The sequence below is a fragment of the Danio rerio genome, chromosome 20 (assembly GCF_052040795.2).
Source record: "Danio rerio strain M-AB ecotype USA chromosome 20, GRCz13ab, whole genome shotgun sequence".
Lineage (NCBI taxonomy): Eukaryota > Metazoa > Chordata > Actinopteri > Cypriniformes > Danionidae > Danio > Danio rerio.
Window position 1 is genome coordinate 47,171,905 of NC_141040.1, and position 18,292 is coordinate 47,190,196.

The following is an 18,292-nucleotide window of genomic DNA, read 5'->3' on the forward strand; positions in this document are numbered from 1 at the left end:
ACTGTATATGTTTCTGGCGTCATTCGTCATAAGACGTTAATATTAGTTTCTAAGGACAACGTTATTTTTTATGTCAAATTACGTTGATATTTGGTTTGTTTTATGTTGTGTTGGAAAGTGACCAAAATTCAGCGTTGTGCCAACATCTCAAATCAACTTCAAATACTGACATTCATTCATCAGGTATGGCAACCAAAAACCAACATCTGATAGAAATCATAGGGGTAACGTCCACACAACTTCAAGCTGTAACATCATTAGATGTTGATATTTAGTTGATTTTCGGTTGAACGTTGGACATTGATGTTGGCCTGACGTTGGGTTCTGATGTCAACCTGATTTTCATTTTTGAAGAAAATTCAACGTCCTCATGACATTGGGGTACAAAGTCATCGGATGTCATGTTGACCCCCTGTGCCTGCTGGGAGCCATCTCTCTTTCTTTTTTTACACCCACACACACACACACACACACGCACACACGCACGCACGCATGCACGCACGCACGCACGCACACACATGCACAGACACAAACAATTGATGAAACAATTGATTTTAATTGAAATTAAACAACTGGCTTCATTTTCAAATATGATACAACAGGCTTTACGGGTACAGAGTTCAGTGGTTCTCAAGGTCAGAAAATTAATAATAAATTAAGATCTGTAAATTTGTGTAACTTTTCACAGCAAAATAATAAAGTAAATGTCTTAAAACTTGCCACAATAATTGCAAAAACTGCCACAAAATCAGTCATTTTAGTTACAAAAATCTTAGTTTTTTCTCAGAATCTTAGTTTATCTCAGAAAGACAGCTTTATTGGCTGAAGAACTACATATGATCACTTCTAAAATAATTGAAAACAGTGTATACATAAAAGTCTAGTAGTACTTGTAGTAACAGTACAGGGCTTTTTCCCTTTAAAGGGTTAATTGTTAATTACTAGCATTCACCAACAGAGGGTGACAACCCATAGCCTGGTTAATGCCAACAATATTAGAATGATTATCTACTGATTTTTGGTTTTCTTTATGTTAATATATCTGTATGTGCTTTTGACCTCAGAGGTGCAGAATGTTAGGAACTGTCCTATCGACTGTGCCTCCATCTACTATAATGGCGTTCGTCGCTCTGGCATCTACACCGTGGTGCCCTCACTAGGGGCTATGCCTGTGGAAGTCTACTGTGATATGGACACAGACGGTAAGAAACATACAGTACTGTACAACACCTGCAGTAATGGCTGACAGTAAACAAGAGCATAGTGCTTTGAGGCAGTTGATGTTTTTGTTGGTTGCGGTGATTGAGAGTATTCTTGATATAGTCTCAGCTGATCATCAAAATGTATGTTGTTTAGGATGGAAAGAATTTTCCACAACTATTATAAATAAAATACTGCTTATACACACAAAAAATGATAAAACGCTTAATTTAAAAAAAATTCAATTTATTTATTAGCCTCTATATCTAATTACATTCATTCGTTTTCCTCCGGCTTTGTCACTTATTTATCAGGGGTCGCCACAGCAGAATGAACCGCCAACTATTCAGCAAATGTTTTATGCAGCGGATGCCCTTTCAGTTGCAAGCCAGTAATGGAAAACACTCACAAACGCTCACGTTCACATGCACTCATGCACTATGGCCAATTTAGTTTACCCAATTCACCTATAGCGCATGTCTTTGGACTGTGGGGAAAATCGAAACACCTGGATGAAACCCAAACCAGAACTCCACACAGAAATGCCAACTGGCCTAGCTGGGGCTATATATATTTATATTTATACATAATAATATATAGTATTATACATATATTTATATTATGTGTTTCATTTATTATACATAATAAATACAGTTGAAGTCAAAATTATTGGCCCCCCTGAATTTTTAACCCCCGTTTACTTTTTTCCCCAATTTCTGTTTAACGGAGAGAAGATTTTTTTTAACACATTTTTAAACACAATAGTTTTAATAACTCATTTTTAATAACTGATTTATTTTATATTTGTCATGATGACAGTAAATAATATTTGACTAGAAATTTTTCAAGACACTTCTATACAGCTTAAAGTGACATTTAAAGGCTTAACTAGGTTAATTAGGTTAACTGGGCAGGTTAGGGTAATTAGTGAAGTCATTGTATAATGATGGTTTGTTCTGTAGACAATCGAAGATTATATAAATATATATATATATATATATATATATATATATATATATATATATATATATATATATATATAGCTTAAAGGGGCTAATAATTTTGACCTTAAAATGTTTTTTAATAAGTTAAAAACTGTTTTTTTTCTAGCCAAAATTAAACAAATAAGACTTTCTCCAGAAGGAAAAATACCATCAGACAAACTGTGAAAATTTCCCCGCTCTGTTAAACATAATTTGTGAAATATTAATGAAATATTTAAAAAAGAAAAAAAAAATGGGGGCTAATAATTCTGACCTGACTACAACTGTATATAAAACACACTCCTATATTTTGTGAAAACAAATTTTTATTTCTATTGCGATAAATTATATTTAATCTTTGCCCAGCACTAATTGAAATATAGTTTTTATAGAGTTTTATAGTTTTAATTTTATTTGCAGAGATGCTAAATATCTTAGAAGACAACAAGGCTCAACAAAGAGTTTTCTATATTGAAATGTCTCACTGGGATGCATCATTGTTTTATTTTTAAACTGTTTATGGGGACATTTGGAGACTTTCAAAAGCATTGCAAAAGAATCTCCAGTAATGAAAATCTGAGTTTCTTCTCTTTTTATGTGCAACGAGTCGTCAGTTTTGTGCTGAAACGGCACCAATGGGGAACATGAGCAGCTTAAAATAGCTTGTGCTGATATCTTTTTGATGACCCGCTAAACATTATGGTATAATTGCAATGGTCATAAGATGAAAACCAAATGACTTGCAGTGTCTATTAAACTCATATTAAAGAGATTTAATTGTTTTACATTTCCTGCATTATTTAAAAAATGGCTGATTATTCGCTTCATGTATGTCTCAGGTGGAGGCTGGACAGTGATCCAGCGAAGGCAAGACGGCACTGTGAACTTTGACCGCAGCTGGAAGGAGTATAAAGAGGGATTTGGAGACCTGCACACCGAATACTGGCTGGGAAATGAGCACATCCACGATCTGACCAGTCAGGGAGATTACATGCTGCGAATCGACCTGGAGGACTGGAGCAACAAACACAAACACGCTCTCTATCAGAGTTTCAGGTGAGGTTTAGCACACACACACTGCTGTTCACAGTGTGATCTTGCAGGATTTGTGAGAATTCTGTCATCATTTACTCAAACTAATGTCTTTTCATGTCAATAAGACATGGGTTCATCTGATTTCTATTCCTCCACTGAGATTGAGTTCATCACAAAATTTTAAAAGCTCATCAAAAGACAATACAAATTGGTAACACTTTACTTGAAGGGGTGTTCATTAGACATTTTTAATCATGACAAGACACATGTTCAGGGCATACTTAACATAAGGGCTAGACAGGGCCTAGCATCTCTTTGTGTTATGCTATCGGATGCCGATAAAGTAAGGTATTCCTTTCGGCTCGCTGCTGTTTAAAAACAATGACACCGCTGAACTGGGAGTGGCTGTAGCCCAATCTGTATTTCAATTAGCACTGTTTTAGTGCCCTTAAGGGTGATTAGATGTCCCTTTTTCCCAGGAAAGTTCCTTATTTCACCTCTACCGTGAGAACTGTCCAGTTAAAGTTAGGATAACCAAGTGCATCGTAGAGTACAAAATAAACAGTGTCCGTTATTACCTTGCAGTAAGAGAAGCCGGGATAGGTGGGATCATGCTGTATGAACTCATAACTGAAGTGCTGTTTCAGCCATGCGTAATCCTTTCCTCAAATAATATAACCAAGACAATGTGCGACCAAATCAAATGGCCTGGATAGACAGTAATCAAAAATCGGTGCAGAGTATCTATCTCAAGAAAATACGTGGTTTAAGTCTAAATCAGAGATTCCCAAAGTAGGGCCTGCGGGCCAAAGTTGGCCAATTATAATCTTTTATTTGGCCCACTATAACATCTGAGAAGAGAGTGAGAAGGAGTTGGGGCGAATGCCTTTTAAAAGAGATCGTCATTTGAAATTTGACTTCGTGTTTTTTTTGTTTGTTTTATTTCCTGAGCTACAAAAAAGCAAACTGAAATTAAATGTTGTAAATGAATCAGATTTTTAAAAACGTAAAGTAAAAAATGTCACTCGACGGATAGAGAACTATGCAGAAGACATCGGTGAGCAAATCAAGACAAAAACTGGTATATTTCTGTTAGAAATAAGATTGTTTTGATTTTACTGTAATAAGTTCATAATAAAATGTAATGTATGCTGTAATAGTTCATATAAAGCACTGTTTTCTAGCCATTTTTAAATGTTACTAAATAAATTAGGAAATTACTCATGACATATTTACGTTTGGCCCACTAGCCTCAATCAAGTTTGATTTTTGGCCTTTCGTAAGAAAAAGTTTGGGCACCCTTGATCTAAATGAATCAGTTAGAAAGCAAACGTTATAATTATAATGAATGTTTACTTAGCCCCTTTTATAAAAACAACAGTAATTATCTAGAACAATAAAAAATTGGTGCCGGCTTTTATCGGATATTTTATGAGGCAAAAAGAAGATGCTAACCTTCTGTAATTGAATGACTTACAAAACCAAAATTTTGGGAAATTAGAATCACGTATTTTAAAGATTTTAGGTATTTCTGCTCAAATTGTAAGTAAACATGTTACATTCTATTGAAAGTATTTCTTGTAAAGCACTTATTTAAGTTCATGTTATGTAAATAATTTTGTATGCCTGATGCCTAGTTTAAGAAAAGTAGAAAACTTTCATAAAAATCAATGTAAATAGTAATAAATCAGTAAATAGTATAAATCAAATAGTGGAAACATAGATAATAATATTAATTAGGAAATTCATAATAATAATAATAAGAATAATAGAAATAAGCTACTTTTGTGAGCTGATAAAATAAATGGGCCCCTTGGGTTTGCTATAGCCCCAGAGCCCCATGGTCCTGGACCCGTCATGAATGTAAATAGGATTTTAAACATGCTAGGAATGTTTCACAGTATAATTTAGCTTGTTTTAAGGAAAAACAAAGCAATATTTTTACTCTAAGATCACCCGCTTCAAATATTATCACTCGATTGAATGGGGGTTGGTGCAGTAGGCTGTTATCTCCCGTCCACATGGTTGATCATCTATACTAATAGAGAAGCCTCCAGACAAGATCTGTTTTATCATTACTGTGACAGTTGGGTTTAAGGTTGGGGTAAGGGTAGACATTAATAAAATACAACTAATGGAAAATGTAATAAATAATATAAATAATTCTTGTGGTTAATCAGCTAATACACTAATAAAGAAGCCTCCAGATCCAGATAAATTTTTACATTACTGTGAAGGCTGGGTTAAGGGTTGAGGTAGGGGTGGATAATTTGTATAAAATACAATTTTTGGGAAAATACGATTAAAATACAATTAATGGGAAATTTATTGAAAAATAGAAATAATTCTCGTTAAGAAGAATGTATTCTATAGTTGATTAACCATGTGGATGGATAATAACAGCCTTCTGAGCCAACCCGTAGACGCATAAGGCATCTACTGGCCCATACCAATCAGTTACAACTGATAACGCCCATTCAGTTGAGTGAAACCATTTGAAACAGCTGCTAAGATCTAAGAATTTTTAGATATTTGGATTAGAAACAAGGCAAAGTAAGACAAGCATTATTTTACATTGAGATTATTTCATTTCTGTACCTGAAGACTGTTAGAAACTACAGAAAACTGTCAAATAGAGCTATTCAGACTATTGAAACTGTGTTCATATCGCAATATTTAATCACAGGCTAATAAAATTTCACAATATACATTTTTCCAATATCGTGGACCCCTCATTATGAGTATTTTTAGGGTGTCTTGGTTATGAGATTGGTGGTAATGAATGGTGTGTGTTTCAGTGTGGAGGATGAGAACACTCAGTACCGTCTGCATGTGTCGGGCTTCAGCGGGACGGTGGAGGACTCTTTCAGCTGGTATCATGACAAGCAGGGCTTCAGCACACCCGACACAGGCAACATCTGTGCCGAGATCTCCCACGCCGGCTGGTGGTACAACCAGTGCTTCTACACCAATCTCAACGGCATCTACTACAAGGTGGGATCAGACCTGCTGGCTCTTACTGTACACGCACAATAGCACTGCACCCTACTGTGAAGAACTTAATCAAGGCTTTTAACCACAAGTTTCTCTTTAACCCTTGTGTGCTGTTATTTCCATCTTAAATGAGTCTTAATTTGGCCATAACTTTTTTTGCGTTTCAGCCAGCAGAATAACTTTTGGTGACAAATCTTATTTTAATACATATTTTGAGAAAATGCTTTGAATAAAAAAATAAATAAAAAATCAACAATACACTCTGGTCAAATTGACTACCCTTTCATTATGTTCGAGATGAAAACATTTATTGAATTAAACTGCTGTAAAATGCCTCAGATATATATTTTTTCACATTCTTTTGCATAAATCTGTTAATCAACCTCAGTCCTGATCAAAACTACTAAATGGCTTAGATAATTACAGGATTTTAACTCTTAAATTACCAAATTCATAAATTATGTCACTAGTTTAGTGGAAAAAAACACACCAAATGAGGCATTTTCAATATAAAAAGTAACTGTGAACTGGTTTTTGTTTTTACCTTTTATTATGTCTTGGACATTTGAAACCACATTGCCTTTAATGCATTGTTTTTGATTAATGTTTTGCATTTTTTTCTTTCTAATTTACTGTTGGTGGCTATTTTGCCCCCTTGACTTGATTGCAAAATTATGACTCCATATAATCATGCATTTTTTATTGTTGGTGAAGAGGTCAAATCTTTACTGTTGATCATCGGTTGGCACCATTAACCCTTTAGATAGGCCTGTGCAAAAATTTCTGGATTTTATATAGAGTATAACAGCTAATTAAAGTGTGTGTATGTTTGTCTGAGAGTGTGAGAGTGACCTTTACGCACTTACCTTGATGTGTCAGAGAAAATAAAAATATGCATCTCAGCAATCAGAACTACATGGAGTAAACAAAAACAAAGACTGTGTAATTATGCACCATCAAATGTGCTTATAATGGAAGTCAATGGGGCAAAACCAGCCACCAACATTAAATTAGGGAGAAACATGAAAATCTAACAATGCATCAAAGCCAGTATTGTTACTAATCGTTCACATGTCCAAGACTGATAAAAGGGAAAACAATCCAGTCCTTAAAAACTTTTTATATTGAAAATACTTAATTTTTTTGCGCTTTTTTTTCCACCAAATCAGCTACATCATTTGTAAACTTGGCAATTAAAGAGTCAAAATTCTGTAATTTTCTAAATAGTTTAGTAGTTTTGATCAGGACTGAGGTTGATTAACAGATTTGTGCAAAAAAATTTGAAAGAAATATTAATCTGATGCATTTTTAACTCAGTGGATGTTTTCATCCCGAATATAACAAAGGATAGTCAATTTAAACTGCGCAAGGGTTAACTTGGCCACAAATTTCTCAGTGTTTCAGCAAATGGAATGATTTTTTGTGACATCTTATTTTGACACGTATTTTGGGAAAATTTAATTGATTAAAAAAAAATTTAACCTTGAAAAGGTTCCTAAGACATATTTAAGTAAGTAAATTGGTACAACTTTTGTATTTTTCCCCACAAATTTTTTAAAGTGTCTTGGGAAAAAATACAAAAGCAATATTTCTTATATGTTATTTGCGGAAAAAAGTTTTTGTGTTTGTATAAAAAAATAACGATTGGTTCCTACTTAGAAATGGCTTGTTACATGAAAAAAAAAATGTTGTTCTTTGAAACAATCTCAGGACATCAGCTGGCGCTTTTTCATTTCACAATAAAATGTGCACTCGTGTCATTATCAAAACATTATCAGTTTTGAGTCTGCTTCACACAGGTGAGTGGGCTTGACAAACCACCTGTAGGAAACACACTCTTTCATCTCTCTGACACTTTAACCAATACTTTTACTAGTTCTGCATCAGACATGTTCTTACAATCACTGCATATATGTTAAAAAAACACTGTACATTGATTAAGTGTGCTTCACACAGGTGAGTGGGCTTGACAAACCACCTGTAGAAAACACATTCTTTCATCTCTCTCACACTTTAACCAAGGCCCGGACTGACTAATCGGGAGGAAAGGGAGAATTCCCGGTGGGCCGGTCCGTTTTTTGGCCGCTAGGGCCGGTGTCTCTAGCTTCAGGCTCTGTTGATCTCAACAGTCGCACTTTTTCATTTATTTTATTTATTTGACCACAGCCTCACTTTTTTTATTCATTATTTTGCCACAGCTTCGCTCTTTTTATTTATTTTCTCACAGCCCCGTGAGCAAAATGCAGCCTGCAGGTGCATCATTGATGATGATGCAACTCCGATAATTCACTATATTAAGAAAAGTCAGTGGTCAGCACGTTGCATTCCAACATCGCTGACCTGGGTTTGAGTTTTGTTTTTTTCTTTCTTTTTTTTTTAAGACAATACTGTTAGGGTTGTTGAACAATTTAAGTTCTAAAGCAGCTGTTTTCTTGAAAAAGACGTGATAGTGCCATTAGAAACTGATTTGGAAATTACCCTATTTTAATATAGTCAGTCGTAAACTGAGGTGGGCCGGTCTGAGGCTTGAAACTCTATGGCTGAAAAGGAGTCCCACTCCGGCCCTGCTTTAACCAGCACTTGCACTAGTTTTGCACCTGACATTCTCTTACAATGAAATGTGCTTCACACAGGTGAGTGGGCTTTACAAACCACCTGTTAAAACTCTCTTTTCTCAAAAAAATAGATAAAATGAGAACACTCCCCCTCCTAACTCTAGCACTTCTCTCAGCACAAACAGTTGCTTTGTATAATTAACACTTCTTGTGTGTATTGCCTCTTTTCCCCCCTTCTTATTAAATCACTGAATGCCTCCTCAAATGTCACTTTGGACAAAAGCATCTGCTAAATGACTAAATGTAAGTCATTATCTATGTGTAAGGTAAAAAGTGAAGTGTTTCTGTTTCAGTGATGTTCTGTTCTGTTTTGTTGATTAGGGCGGCCGCTACTCTCTGAAGGGGAAGAACTCTCTGGGGCCGGACGGGGTCGTGTGGTTCACCTGGAAGGACTCGGATTATTACTCTCTGAGGAGAGTCAGCATGATGATCCGACCCAAAAGCTTCCGTCAGCATCTGTCACCCTGAATCAGCCTATGAGAAGCACCAGCAAGCCGGCCAATCGCAGTTCACTTCCAGGAGGAGGGCAGAGATTGTTCTGGATTGACTATTCTTCAGAAGGAAGTTTTGGTTGTAAGGTTTGAATGAGTTCAAGCAGGCGTTTTGGAAGGTTTTTGACTAAATATGCTGCTGAGATGGTTAAAAACTGATCTTTGCCATTCATTACATGCCTATATTTTCTATACCCATGGCTTTGGTTTTATAAAAGTATGTTTGAAGTAGGTTTAGTTTCTGTAGGGTACAAGGATTTAAAAAAAAAAAGCTCTAGCAACAGCACATGTTTCTTATGATGGGGTTATTTCACTGATTGCATTATTAATATATTAAACACATGTGTGCATTTAATCAAGTATATACTAGAGTTCAAAAATGTGGAACTATATACTCTATATATTTTTAAGTAGGTCTCATATGCTTACCAGGGGCACGGTGGCTCAGTGTTTAGCACTGTTACCTCACGGCAAGAAGGTCGCTGGATAGAGCCCCAGCTGCATGTTTGCATGTTCTCCTCGTGTTTGCATGGGTTTCCTCCTGGTACTCCGGTTAATCCCACAGTTCAAAGACATGCGCTATAGGTGAATTGGATAAGCTAAATTGGCTGTAGGTTATGTGTGTGAATGCAAGAGTTTATAGGTGCTTCCCAGTACTGGGTTGCAGCTGGAAGGGCATCTGCTGATTAACTATTCCAGTGTAAAATATATGCTAGAATAGTTGGTGGTTCATTCCGTTGTGGTGACCCCTGATAAATCAGAGACCAAGCCGAAGGAAAATGAATAAATAAATGCTAACCATGGCTGCATGAAGTCAATAGTAAATGATGTAATACTGTGAATGTGAAATATTACCGTGTAATATATTTGGTGCTTGTTATCAATGTTGAAATTGAACATTGTGATGCGTAATATATATATATATATATATATATATATATATATATATATATATATATATATATATATATATTTTTTTTTCAGGATTATATTGAATAGAACATTCATAATAACAGAGTTTTTTTGAAAGCAAAATATTTTGGTACAAGTTTCTAGGGGTCATTTTGATTTTATTTATCACTCTTGCTAAATAAACACTAAAAATATAATTAAACTTAATGACTGAATATAAACATTTATTTTTAAACTATTACATGATTGTGTAGAATCCCCAAATCTATCATCTATACCAGGGGTCACCAATCTCATTCCTGGAGGTCTGGTGCCCTGCACGGTTAAGCTCCAACTTGCCTCAACACACCTGCCTGGGTTTTTCAAGTATACCTAGTAAAGCTGCGGTCACACTTGACTTTTCTCCTCATAGACTTCCATTCATACGCATGCGAATGCGTCAGACCAGAAACGCAGGGTCATTCGTTAAGTTTCGCAGGTCGCTGCGGTGCAAAGTTCAAGCTTGGTGAAATCTGACCTGCGAAATCGCATCAATTGACTGTGTGAGACCAATTGAGGATCAAAACACGACCTCTCTGGACAGAAATTTAAAAAAGCGAGCGATTGCTCCATGTTTTAAATGTCTAATAATCTTGTTTAATTCCGCCCCTTTTCGCAGAGCCGTACGACAATTTCGCACACACAAACTCTAGTGTGACTGCAGCTTAAGACCTTGATTAGCTTGTTCAGGTGTGTTTGATTAGGGTTGGAGCTAAAATCTGCAGGACACCAGGGGCCTCATGTACGAAGACTTGCGTGGAAATCTTACTAAAACATTGCGTACGCACAAAGCTGTAAATGTGCGTACGCAGAAAAAAATTCAGATGTATGAAACACTGCGTACGCCGAATCTCACGCATATTCTTTTGTACATCTGAATGAACGTGAAACTGAGCACAACATGCACGAGCACAAAACCCCTCCCTGCCTCCTCCCCCGTATGAATATGCTAATGACTATGCTAATGGCAAAACCCAACGAAAAAGCAACGGCAAAATCAAGCAAAAAGAGAAACTTTGAACAGAATGTGAATTGGAGGTGCTGCTTTCGGAGGTAGACCGGAGAAAAGCGGTGTTATTTGCAAGTTTGTTTTCCGGAATTAACAACAAAAGAAAAAAATAGAGTGGGAGAGTTTAGCTGATGCAGTTAACACAGTTGGGTCTGAACATCGCACTGAGTGCATTTAAAAAGGAAATAGTGTGGTTTATAACTGAAAAATGTTGCAGTATCCTTAGCAGTCTCAGTGGCGCACCTCATAAGAAGCATGTGATCACGTACTGACATGTTCGAGCATAATCTCGGCTCGAATCCAGCGTTTAATGAATTCTTTATTTTTTCCCCCGCTACATTTCAGATTTTGCCTACTATTTATCAAGAGAAAGACAAGTAGGAATCATTAATAAGTTTGTGCATCATATTTTATTTGCACATTTATTGAATGGAAATGTTTCTGATTCACGCATGCAAATTCATCTTCAGATAGTGCCTTTATAGCAATGTGCATGCAGTAGATAGCTCAGATTACATTGGGAAAACAGGCGACCGCTGCAAATTGTGCTTTAATGTTTAGCTGATCAACTGTATGATATGGAAACCTTACATACCTACTATATGAACCCGTCTCATACAGCTGCCATTGCAAGGCTCAGACACTTTGTAGAGAGGAATTTAACACAACTGCCTCTAGGAGTCGCCAATGGAAATAAAACAGACACGCACAAAAAATGTGCGTACGCCAGCCATAAAGCTGCCGTGAACCTGCGCACATTCCCACGTTCAGTTCATTGTTAGTAAATCCAAACGTGAGCGATTCTGAGCGTGAAACCTGGCGTACGCAAAGTTTTTGTGCGTACACAGCGTTGATACATGAGGCCCCAGACCTCCAGGAACAAGTTTGGTGACCACTGATCTTTACTTTAATTAGGTTTATAAAAAGCATAGCATTTGGGGTAAATAAAAAGAAACAGTATTTGGGGATAAAAAGGACCACAAAAAGCCAAAGACCAAAGCCAAAACACTGTAGCGCAACACTGTTTCCCATGTTAAACATGCCTGTACGTTCATGATGTACACTAAAGGAAAAATAATAGTTGTTGGAAAAAATACTTGTTTATAAAATGCCAAAATTGACTGAAATAAACAGGAAACAACCTTTGTTGAAGTGGATTTTTTTTATATATATACAGTTGAAGTCAGAATTATTAGCCCCTTGTTTATTTTTTCCCCAATTTCTTATTAACAGAAAGATTTTTTTCAACACATTTCTAAACACAATAGTTTAATAACTGATTTATTTTATCTTTGCCATGATGACAGTAAATAATTTTTGGCTACATATTTTACAAGACTATACAGCTTAAAGTGACATTTAAAGGCTTATCTAGGTTAATTGGGCAGGTTAGGGTAATTAGGCAAGTTATAGTGATGGTTTGTTCTGTAGACTATCGGGGGAAAAATCAGCTTAAAGGGGCTAATAATTTTTATTTTAAAATGGTGTTAAAACAATAAAAACTGCTTTTATTCTAGCTGAAATAAAACAAATAAGACATCTGAATGGTATACAAATCAGTATTTATTAAATCATAATCTCAATCTTATTTGTCATTCTGTGTGCAAAAGACTTGCAAACACTGCTTTACATAAAAAATATATATACGAACAACTGGAAAACATGCATCTATACGTATAATTCACTTTTACAGGATAGGAAATTGGTGATAATTGCACTGAGGTGGAAGCATGTCTGTAATCTGGCTTTGGGGAGCGCGAAAAATAACATCTGAATGTCTCTTCTGGGGGAAAAAGGACCAGCCCTCCTGTTTCATCCGCAAAATCCTCTGATGAAGGACACTGCGGTTGCCAAACACAAACAGAATGATGCATCTGAAAGGCCACAGTAAAGTGCACAGGATAAAAAAAAAGCATGTTGTTGTTTTGCCGGCTCTACACAAAAGAAGGCACGATGAAACTCGGTTGGCCAATGAGTTCAAACAATCCGCTATACGTTTAGATCATTATATAAAAGTTCTACATCAGTGAGGGTCTTAATAACAGATGTGGATCATCGAAATCAACACCTTGAGGATTAGAATAATTATAGCCCTCTTATAATCAGATTTATTTCTTGTTTTTAGACAATCTGTAGCTGCTTTTTGTTTTTAAAACACCGGAGGTGGGCCAGTCTGCACACAGGGCGCTGGATTATCTTTGGCCTGGCATTTGTATGGCACTGACATCATGACACAGATAACAGGAATAGAAAGAGTGAATAATCATGTAAGAGGAAGAGAGAAATGAGGCAGCTTCTGGGCGGACGATTCAGCATTACATAGTAGTGAACTGACTGTGAGCTTGCCGGAGCTTCTCTGCAATCTGCCAAAACAAATAAGTGATTGCACATTTGTGAATACGGCTTTCAATCAGGAATCAACGGTTTTGTTGAGCCTTCCTATAATATGATGCATCCTCACTTAATAAAATAAGTATTTGAGAAACATTACCATCTCGTAGAATTTGACTTGCTGCTCCAGATACTGCTGCATCACTCTGTTGTAGTCATAGATGCGATTGTTGTGGAAGTGGTTCATTTCGGCTGCAGAGATGACAGATTGATCAGATTCATTATACAGTTTACAGCTCTGTGTTTAAAGGCGAACTCACTTTAAGCATCACTACAGATGCGCAACACATGTATTGTTGTTGTTGCATTCTCCACTAATGCTGCGTCTACAGAAGACTTGGATGAAGGGTCAAATGTGAGTGATTTACATGTTAAAGGGCACCTTTTTCAGATTTTTTATGAATCATTAGTGTCTCCAGAATGTGTCTGTAAAGATTCAGCTCAAAACATCCACCACATTTTCTATTATACCTTTACTAAGATTCTGTTTATACATTTTTGCACTGGGTGGCGGTTTTGCTGTTCTGCGCCTTTAAGGTTAGTCCTCCCCGCCCACCGTTTCACACCTTTCTGCGTGCCTTAATCTCCTCCCTCGGCTGCGTCAGACAACAAACAGACATAAAGGAAGCAAATTTCACGTAGCGTTTGTGAGAAAAACAACAGTAAGAACTTTACCCATGATACTCAATCACTGGCGCATGGTGTACTAATGGTTTACAAGTAGTTTTTTAACCGCTTGCTGCGCCTCGCGTTTTGCCGTTGCGCGCTGTGCGCTCACGGTTGAGAAAAGTCAACTCTGAGTGGAAAAAAGGTTGCTGCGTCACTCACGTCTTTTTCATTGTCCAATCAACTGAAAGCAGAAGCAGGGTTTCCGTTGAGGTGCCTGCAGTGCTTGTGCTGTCAAGATGACTACGGAGTCTTTTAAAGTTGGAGGAGAGACTTGTGGTTGCTGTTTTGAGTTATCCGGTGCTGCATGACTTCACAAATCTTGAATATCACATTATTCTTAAATATTAAAATTACACCAATACAGCAACATTCGTGCACAATACGCAGCTGATTCAGTTGTTGCCAACCTTATTTTTTTTCTTGTCATGCATTACTGTCAGAACTGATAGAGCGTTCGGTGTAATCAGCCCCTTCAATAGTAACGTTAAATTAAAATCTCTATACTGTGCGTGTTTTTGTGAGTATAATACGTATAAGAAATTATACTTAAACAGAAAAATGTCGACTCATTCAATTTTAAGACTTTTCCTAGTCTGGAAATCCCACTCGAGAAACTTTCTGATATTTCTGTGTTTTCCAGGTCGTGGGAAGCCTGTGTTAAACTCTGTTTGTGTCTATTAGGCCTGTAGATAATTACAGTTATGGTTCCTGCATTCTACTGTTGTGGTAACAGCTCAGAATTAGTGTCATTATTATTCTCAAAATTGTGTACACACACACACACACACACACACACACACACACACACACACACACACACACACACACACACACACACACACACACACACACACACACACACACACACACACACACACACACGCACACACATACAAAAAGATTTTCTTACCAATTCTGATTTGATGTTACTTGAAGTTGATGAAGTTAAGATTTAATTGAGAAACAAAACGACTTATTTATTTAAGATTTCTTTGAACAAAAAGTTTGTTTCAATTTGTTTTTAATTGTGTCTTTACCCCATATAAATATAAGACAAATATAAATCATTGAATTTTGAAACATTTTTGAGATTCCAAGATTATTGTCATTCATGTATTCATTTTCTTTTCAGCTTAGTCCCTGCAACCCAAATCTGGGAAACATCCACACACACTCATTTACATTCATACACTATGAACAATTTAGCTTACCCAATTCACTTATACCACATGTCTTTTGACTTTGGGGGGGAACCGGAGCACCCGGAAACCCCCATGAACGCGGGGAGAACATGCAAACTCCACACAGGAACGCCAACTGACCCAGCCGAGGCTTGAACCTGCGACCTACTTGCTGTGAGGCGACAGCACTACTGCGCCCAAGATTATTTTATCCTCTCTATTATATGTATTAGTTTTAATTGACTGAAATCAGGACAGAACAGCAGTGAATCATTCTCATAAAATCTGGCATTAGTTTATTGTACACTCCATATTATTCCCTACAAATTCTAGTAGCTATCTTAAATGCTATTTAGGGAGAGAGAGTAAGCACTTTTTACGATACCTTGTAGAGCGTATGACATGGTGCTGGCACGTTTGCCCATGGTGGTCTTGTCTGAGGCGGTGATTTTACCAGCGGTCACAAGTTTATCTGCTTCCTTTACCTTTTCTATAGCAGCCTGTGCAAGAGAAAGAGAACATGAGGGAATTGACAGCTTTCAGTTCTACATCATATGAGTTAGAATGCTGCTTTTATACAGTGAGTGACAGTTCAAACTGACCACTAACGCCATGTGTGACGCCGTTTACAAAAGGGATTACAAATATGTGTTTAGGTTTAGAAGCAGTTTGCGACAATGCAGCCAGGGGGCACAAAGATATGGGATGCGAAAGGACAGAAATATACAGTAACTGTAAATAACCTGTTACTTTAAATGAAGATAAAATAATGAAACACTCAGGTTTTAAAAACAGAGTTTGCATGTAAAACTGATTTTCTGTAAATGTGACATTTACAGATCATTACAGGACGAAATGTAAAATAAGAAGAAGAACAGCAAAGAGGAACTATATATAAAATTATAGTCACATTATCTGGCCCACAAAGTAATTATAAAATTGAAAATACTTGTGCTTAATTATAAAAATAAATTATACTGCTTTCAGGAATTGACATAAAACAAACATGAGCAAATAAACCTTCGCAAATATTCTCAAAAAAAAAAACAACAACAACAACAACAATAATAATTTACACAAAATATTTTTTATAAAATAAAATAAAAAACATATATAGTTGAATTTAGAATTATTAGCTCATCTATTTGTTTTCTTTTTCAAATATTTCCCAAATGATTGTAAACAGAGCAGGGAAATTTTCACTATGTCTGATGATATTTTTTCTTCGGTCTTATTTGTCTTATTTTGGCTAGAATAAAAGCAGTTATAACGTTTTTTTAAAAGCCATTTTAAGGTCAAAATTATTAGCCCCTTTAAGCTATTTTTTTCAACAGTCTACAGAACAAACCATTGTTATACAATAACTTGCCTAATTACCCTAACCTGCCTAATTAACCTAATTAAGCATTTAAATGTCACTTTAAGCTGTATAGAAGTATCTTGAAATATCTAGTCAGATATTATTTACTGTCATCATGACAAAGATCAAATAAATCAGTTCTTAGAGATAAACTATTATGTTTATAAATGTGATCTTCTTTCCATTAAACAGAAATTGGGGGGGGGAAATAAACGGGGAGCTAATTGCTCTGACCTCAACCGTGTTTATACAGTTGAATTTAGATTATAAGCCCCCCTAAATTATTAGCCATTTATTTTTTTCGTCCATTACTGCTTAACAGAGAAAAGATTTCTTCAACAAATTTCTACACTGTTAATCCTTGCATCCTTATTAACAATATCAGTGCATTGTACAAAAGGCTTCTTCTACAAAGATATCCAAATGTTTTCGGCTGCTCACGCCACTCGCTTAACGTCAGGTGACTCGCTCTCTGTGCAGCCTTAAATTGCAGCTTTTGCTGTTTTCAACAGACGCAGGTCACTTCAGAACTATAGTGGCCGTTTTTTTCACTGAACTAAATTTATTTTTGATGTCTTGGTCACTGTTTGGAGGGCCGGAACAAATTGCCTCGGGGGCCGCCGAATGAATAGCCCTGCTGTATGTTCTATCATAGTTTTATTTGATGTGGTCTAAGTGTAATTTTAAATATCATTTAGAGTTTGGCGATTAATCGAACAGTAATCAAAATCAACATTCAGAACGTACAATCGATCAAAATATTCCAGGTCAATTTTTTCAGTTACTTTCCCTACCACGTGTTAAGGCTAATTTATACTTTTTGTGTCGAACGCACAGGTATGGTCTGTCACAGCCTTCGCGAGCTCGCATACCTGCACACTTCTCAAACAAAATGTATGCTTTTGCACTACATCGATGATGATTGGAAGCTGAGCCAGAGATGCCTTTAGATGGCATATTTTCTATTATTTATAATACAATTATTGTTTACATTAAAAAATTTGTTTTACAGAGGGTTCAAGAAAATAAAATATACATTTTAAATATTATTTACAGAATATACAAGTTTTTTTTTTTATATAGAGAAAAAATTTATTGAGAGAAAAACTTTTAATATGAAAAACTTTGAAAACTATTTATTTTGTTTCTAAAAGTGCAAGTTATTTATTTTCATACCTTTTTTGTAATAAAAAAACAGTTGGTTTAAGGTATGTGTTTTAATTAAAGTTGTTAACAATGATGTTCAATAGATAATCATAGATAGTGTGTTTCCACGTCACAGGTTTTTATTGTTTAAAAAAATGAACCAATATTTAAACATTTCTTAAAAATATTTAAGAATTTAAAAGCAACTTCACCTCAGTAAAGTAAAAATAGCACTATTTACTGATGTTATGTAAATAAAAATCAACA

The 18,292-nt window shown here is 36.0% G+C and overlaps 3 protein-coding genes and 1 long non-coding RNA gene across 9 annotated transcripts in view; 3 read left to right on the forward strand and 1 right to left on the reverse strand.

Annotated features, from left to right (window-relative positions):
* si:ch211-203k16.3 overlaps nt 1–12,421 on the forward strand; it is a 37,865-nt gene extending 25,444 nt beyond the window's left edge. For all 3 annotated transcript variants that reach the window (XM_087298894.1, XM_087298896.1, XM_087298895.1), the window contains exons 6-10: nt 1,065–1,202; nt 3,023–3,239; nt 6,017–6,212; nt 9,149–11,004; nt 12,148–12,421. In XM_087298894.1, coding sequence (XP_087155020.1) covers nt 1,065–1,202; nt 3,023–3,239; nt 6,017–6,212; nt 9,149–9,295 — 698 coding nt within the window. In that variant the 3' untranslated portion in view covers nt 9,296–11,004; nt 12,148–12,421. The remainder of the gene's footprint in view (nt 1–1,064; nt 1,203–3,022; nt 3,240–6,016; nt 6,213–9,148; nt 11,005–12,147) is intronic.
* Nucleotides 1–18,292, forward strand: part of LOC147839443 (uncharacterized) — an 837,962-nt gene that overhangs the window by 618,045 nt on the left and 201,625 nt on the right. The gene's annotated exons all lie outside the window — the stretch shown is intronic.
* The window catches only part of efr3bb (EFR3 homolog Bb (S. cerevisiae)), a 1,037,141-nt gene that overhangs the window by 104,340 nt on the left and 914,509 nt on the right, over nt 1–18,292 (forward strand). The window lies entirely within an intron of this gene.
* snx9b (sorting nexin 9b) overlaps nt 12,820–18,292 on the reverse strand; it is a 57,232-nt gene continuing 51,759 nt past the window's right edge. For 3 of the 4 annotated variants that reach the window (XM_087297222.1, XM_087297221.1, XM_087297220.1), the window contains 3 exons: nt 15,905–16,019; nt 13,770–13,861; nt 12,824–13,641 (listed from right to left, as the gene is read on the reverse strand). In XM_087297222.1, the coding sequence (XP_087153348.1) occupies nt 13,594–13,641; nt 13,770–13,861; nt 15,905–16,019 (255 nt within the window). In that variant the 3' untranslated portion in view covers nt 12,824–13,593. 4 annotated transcript variants of the gene reach the window in all.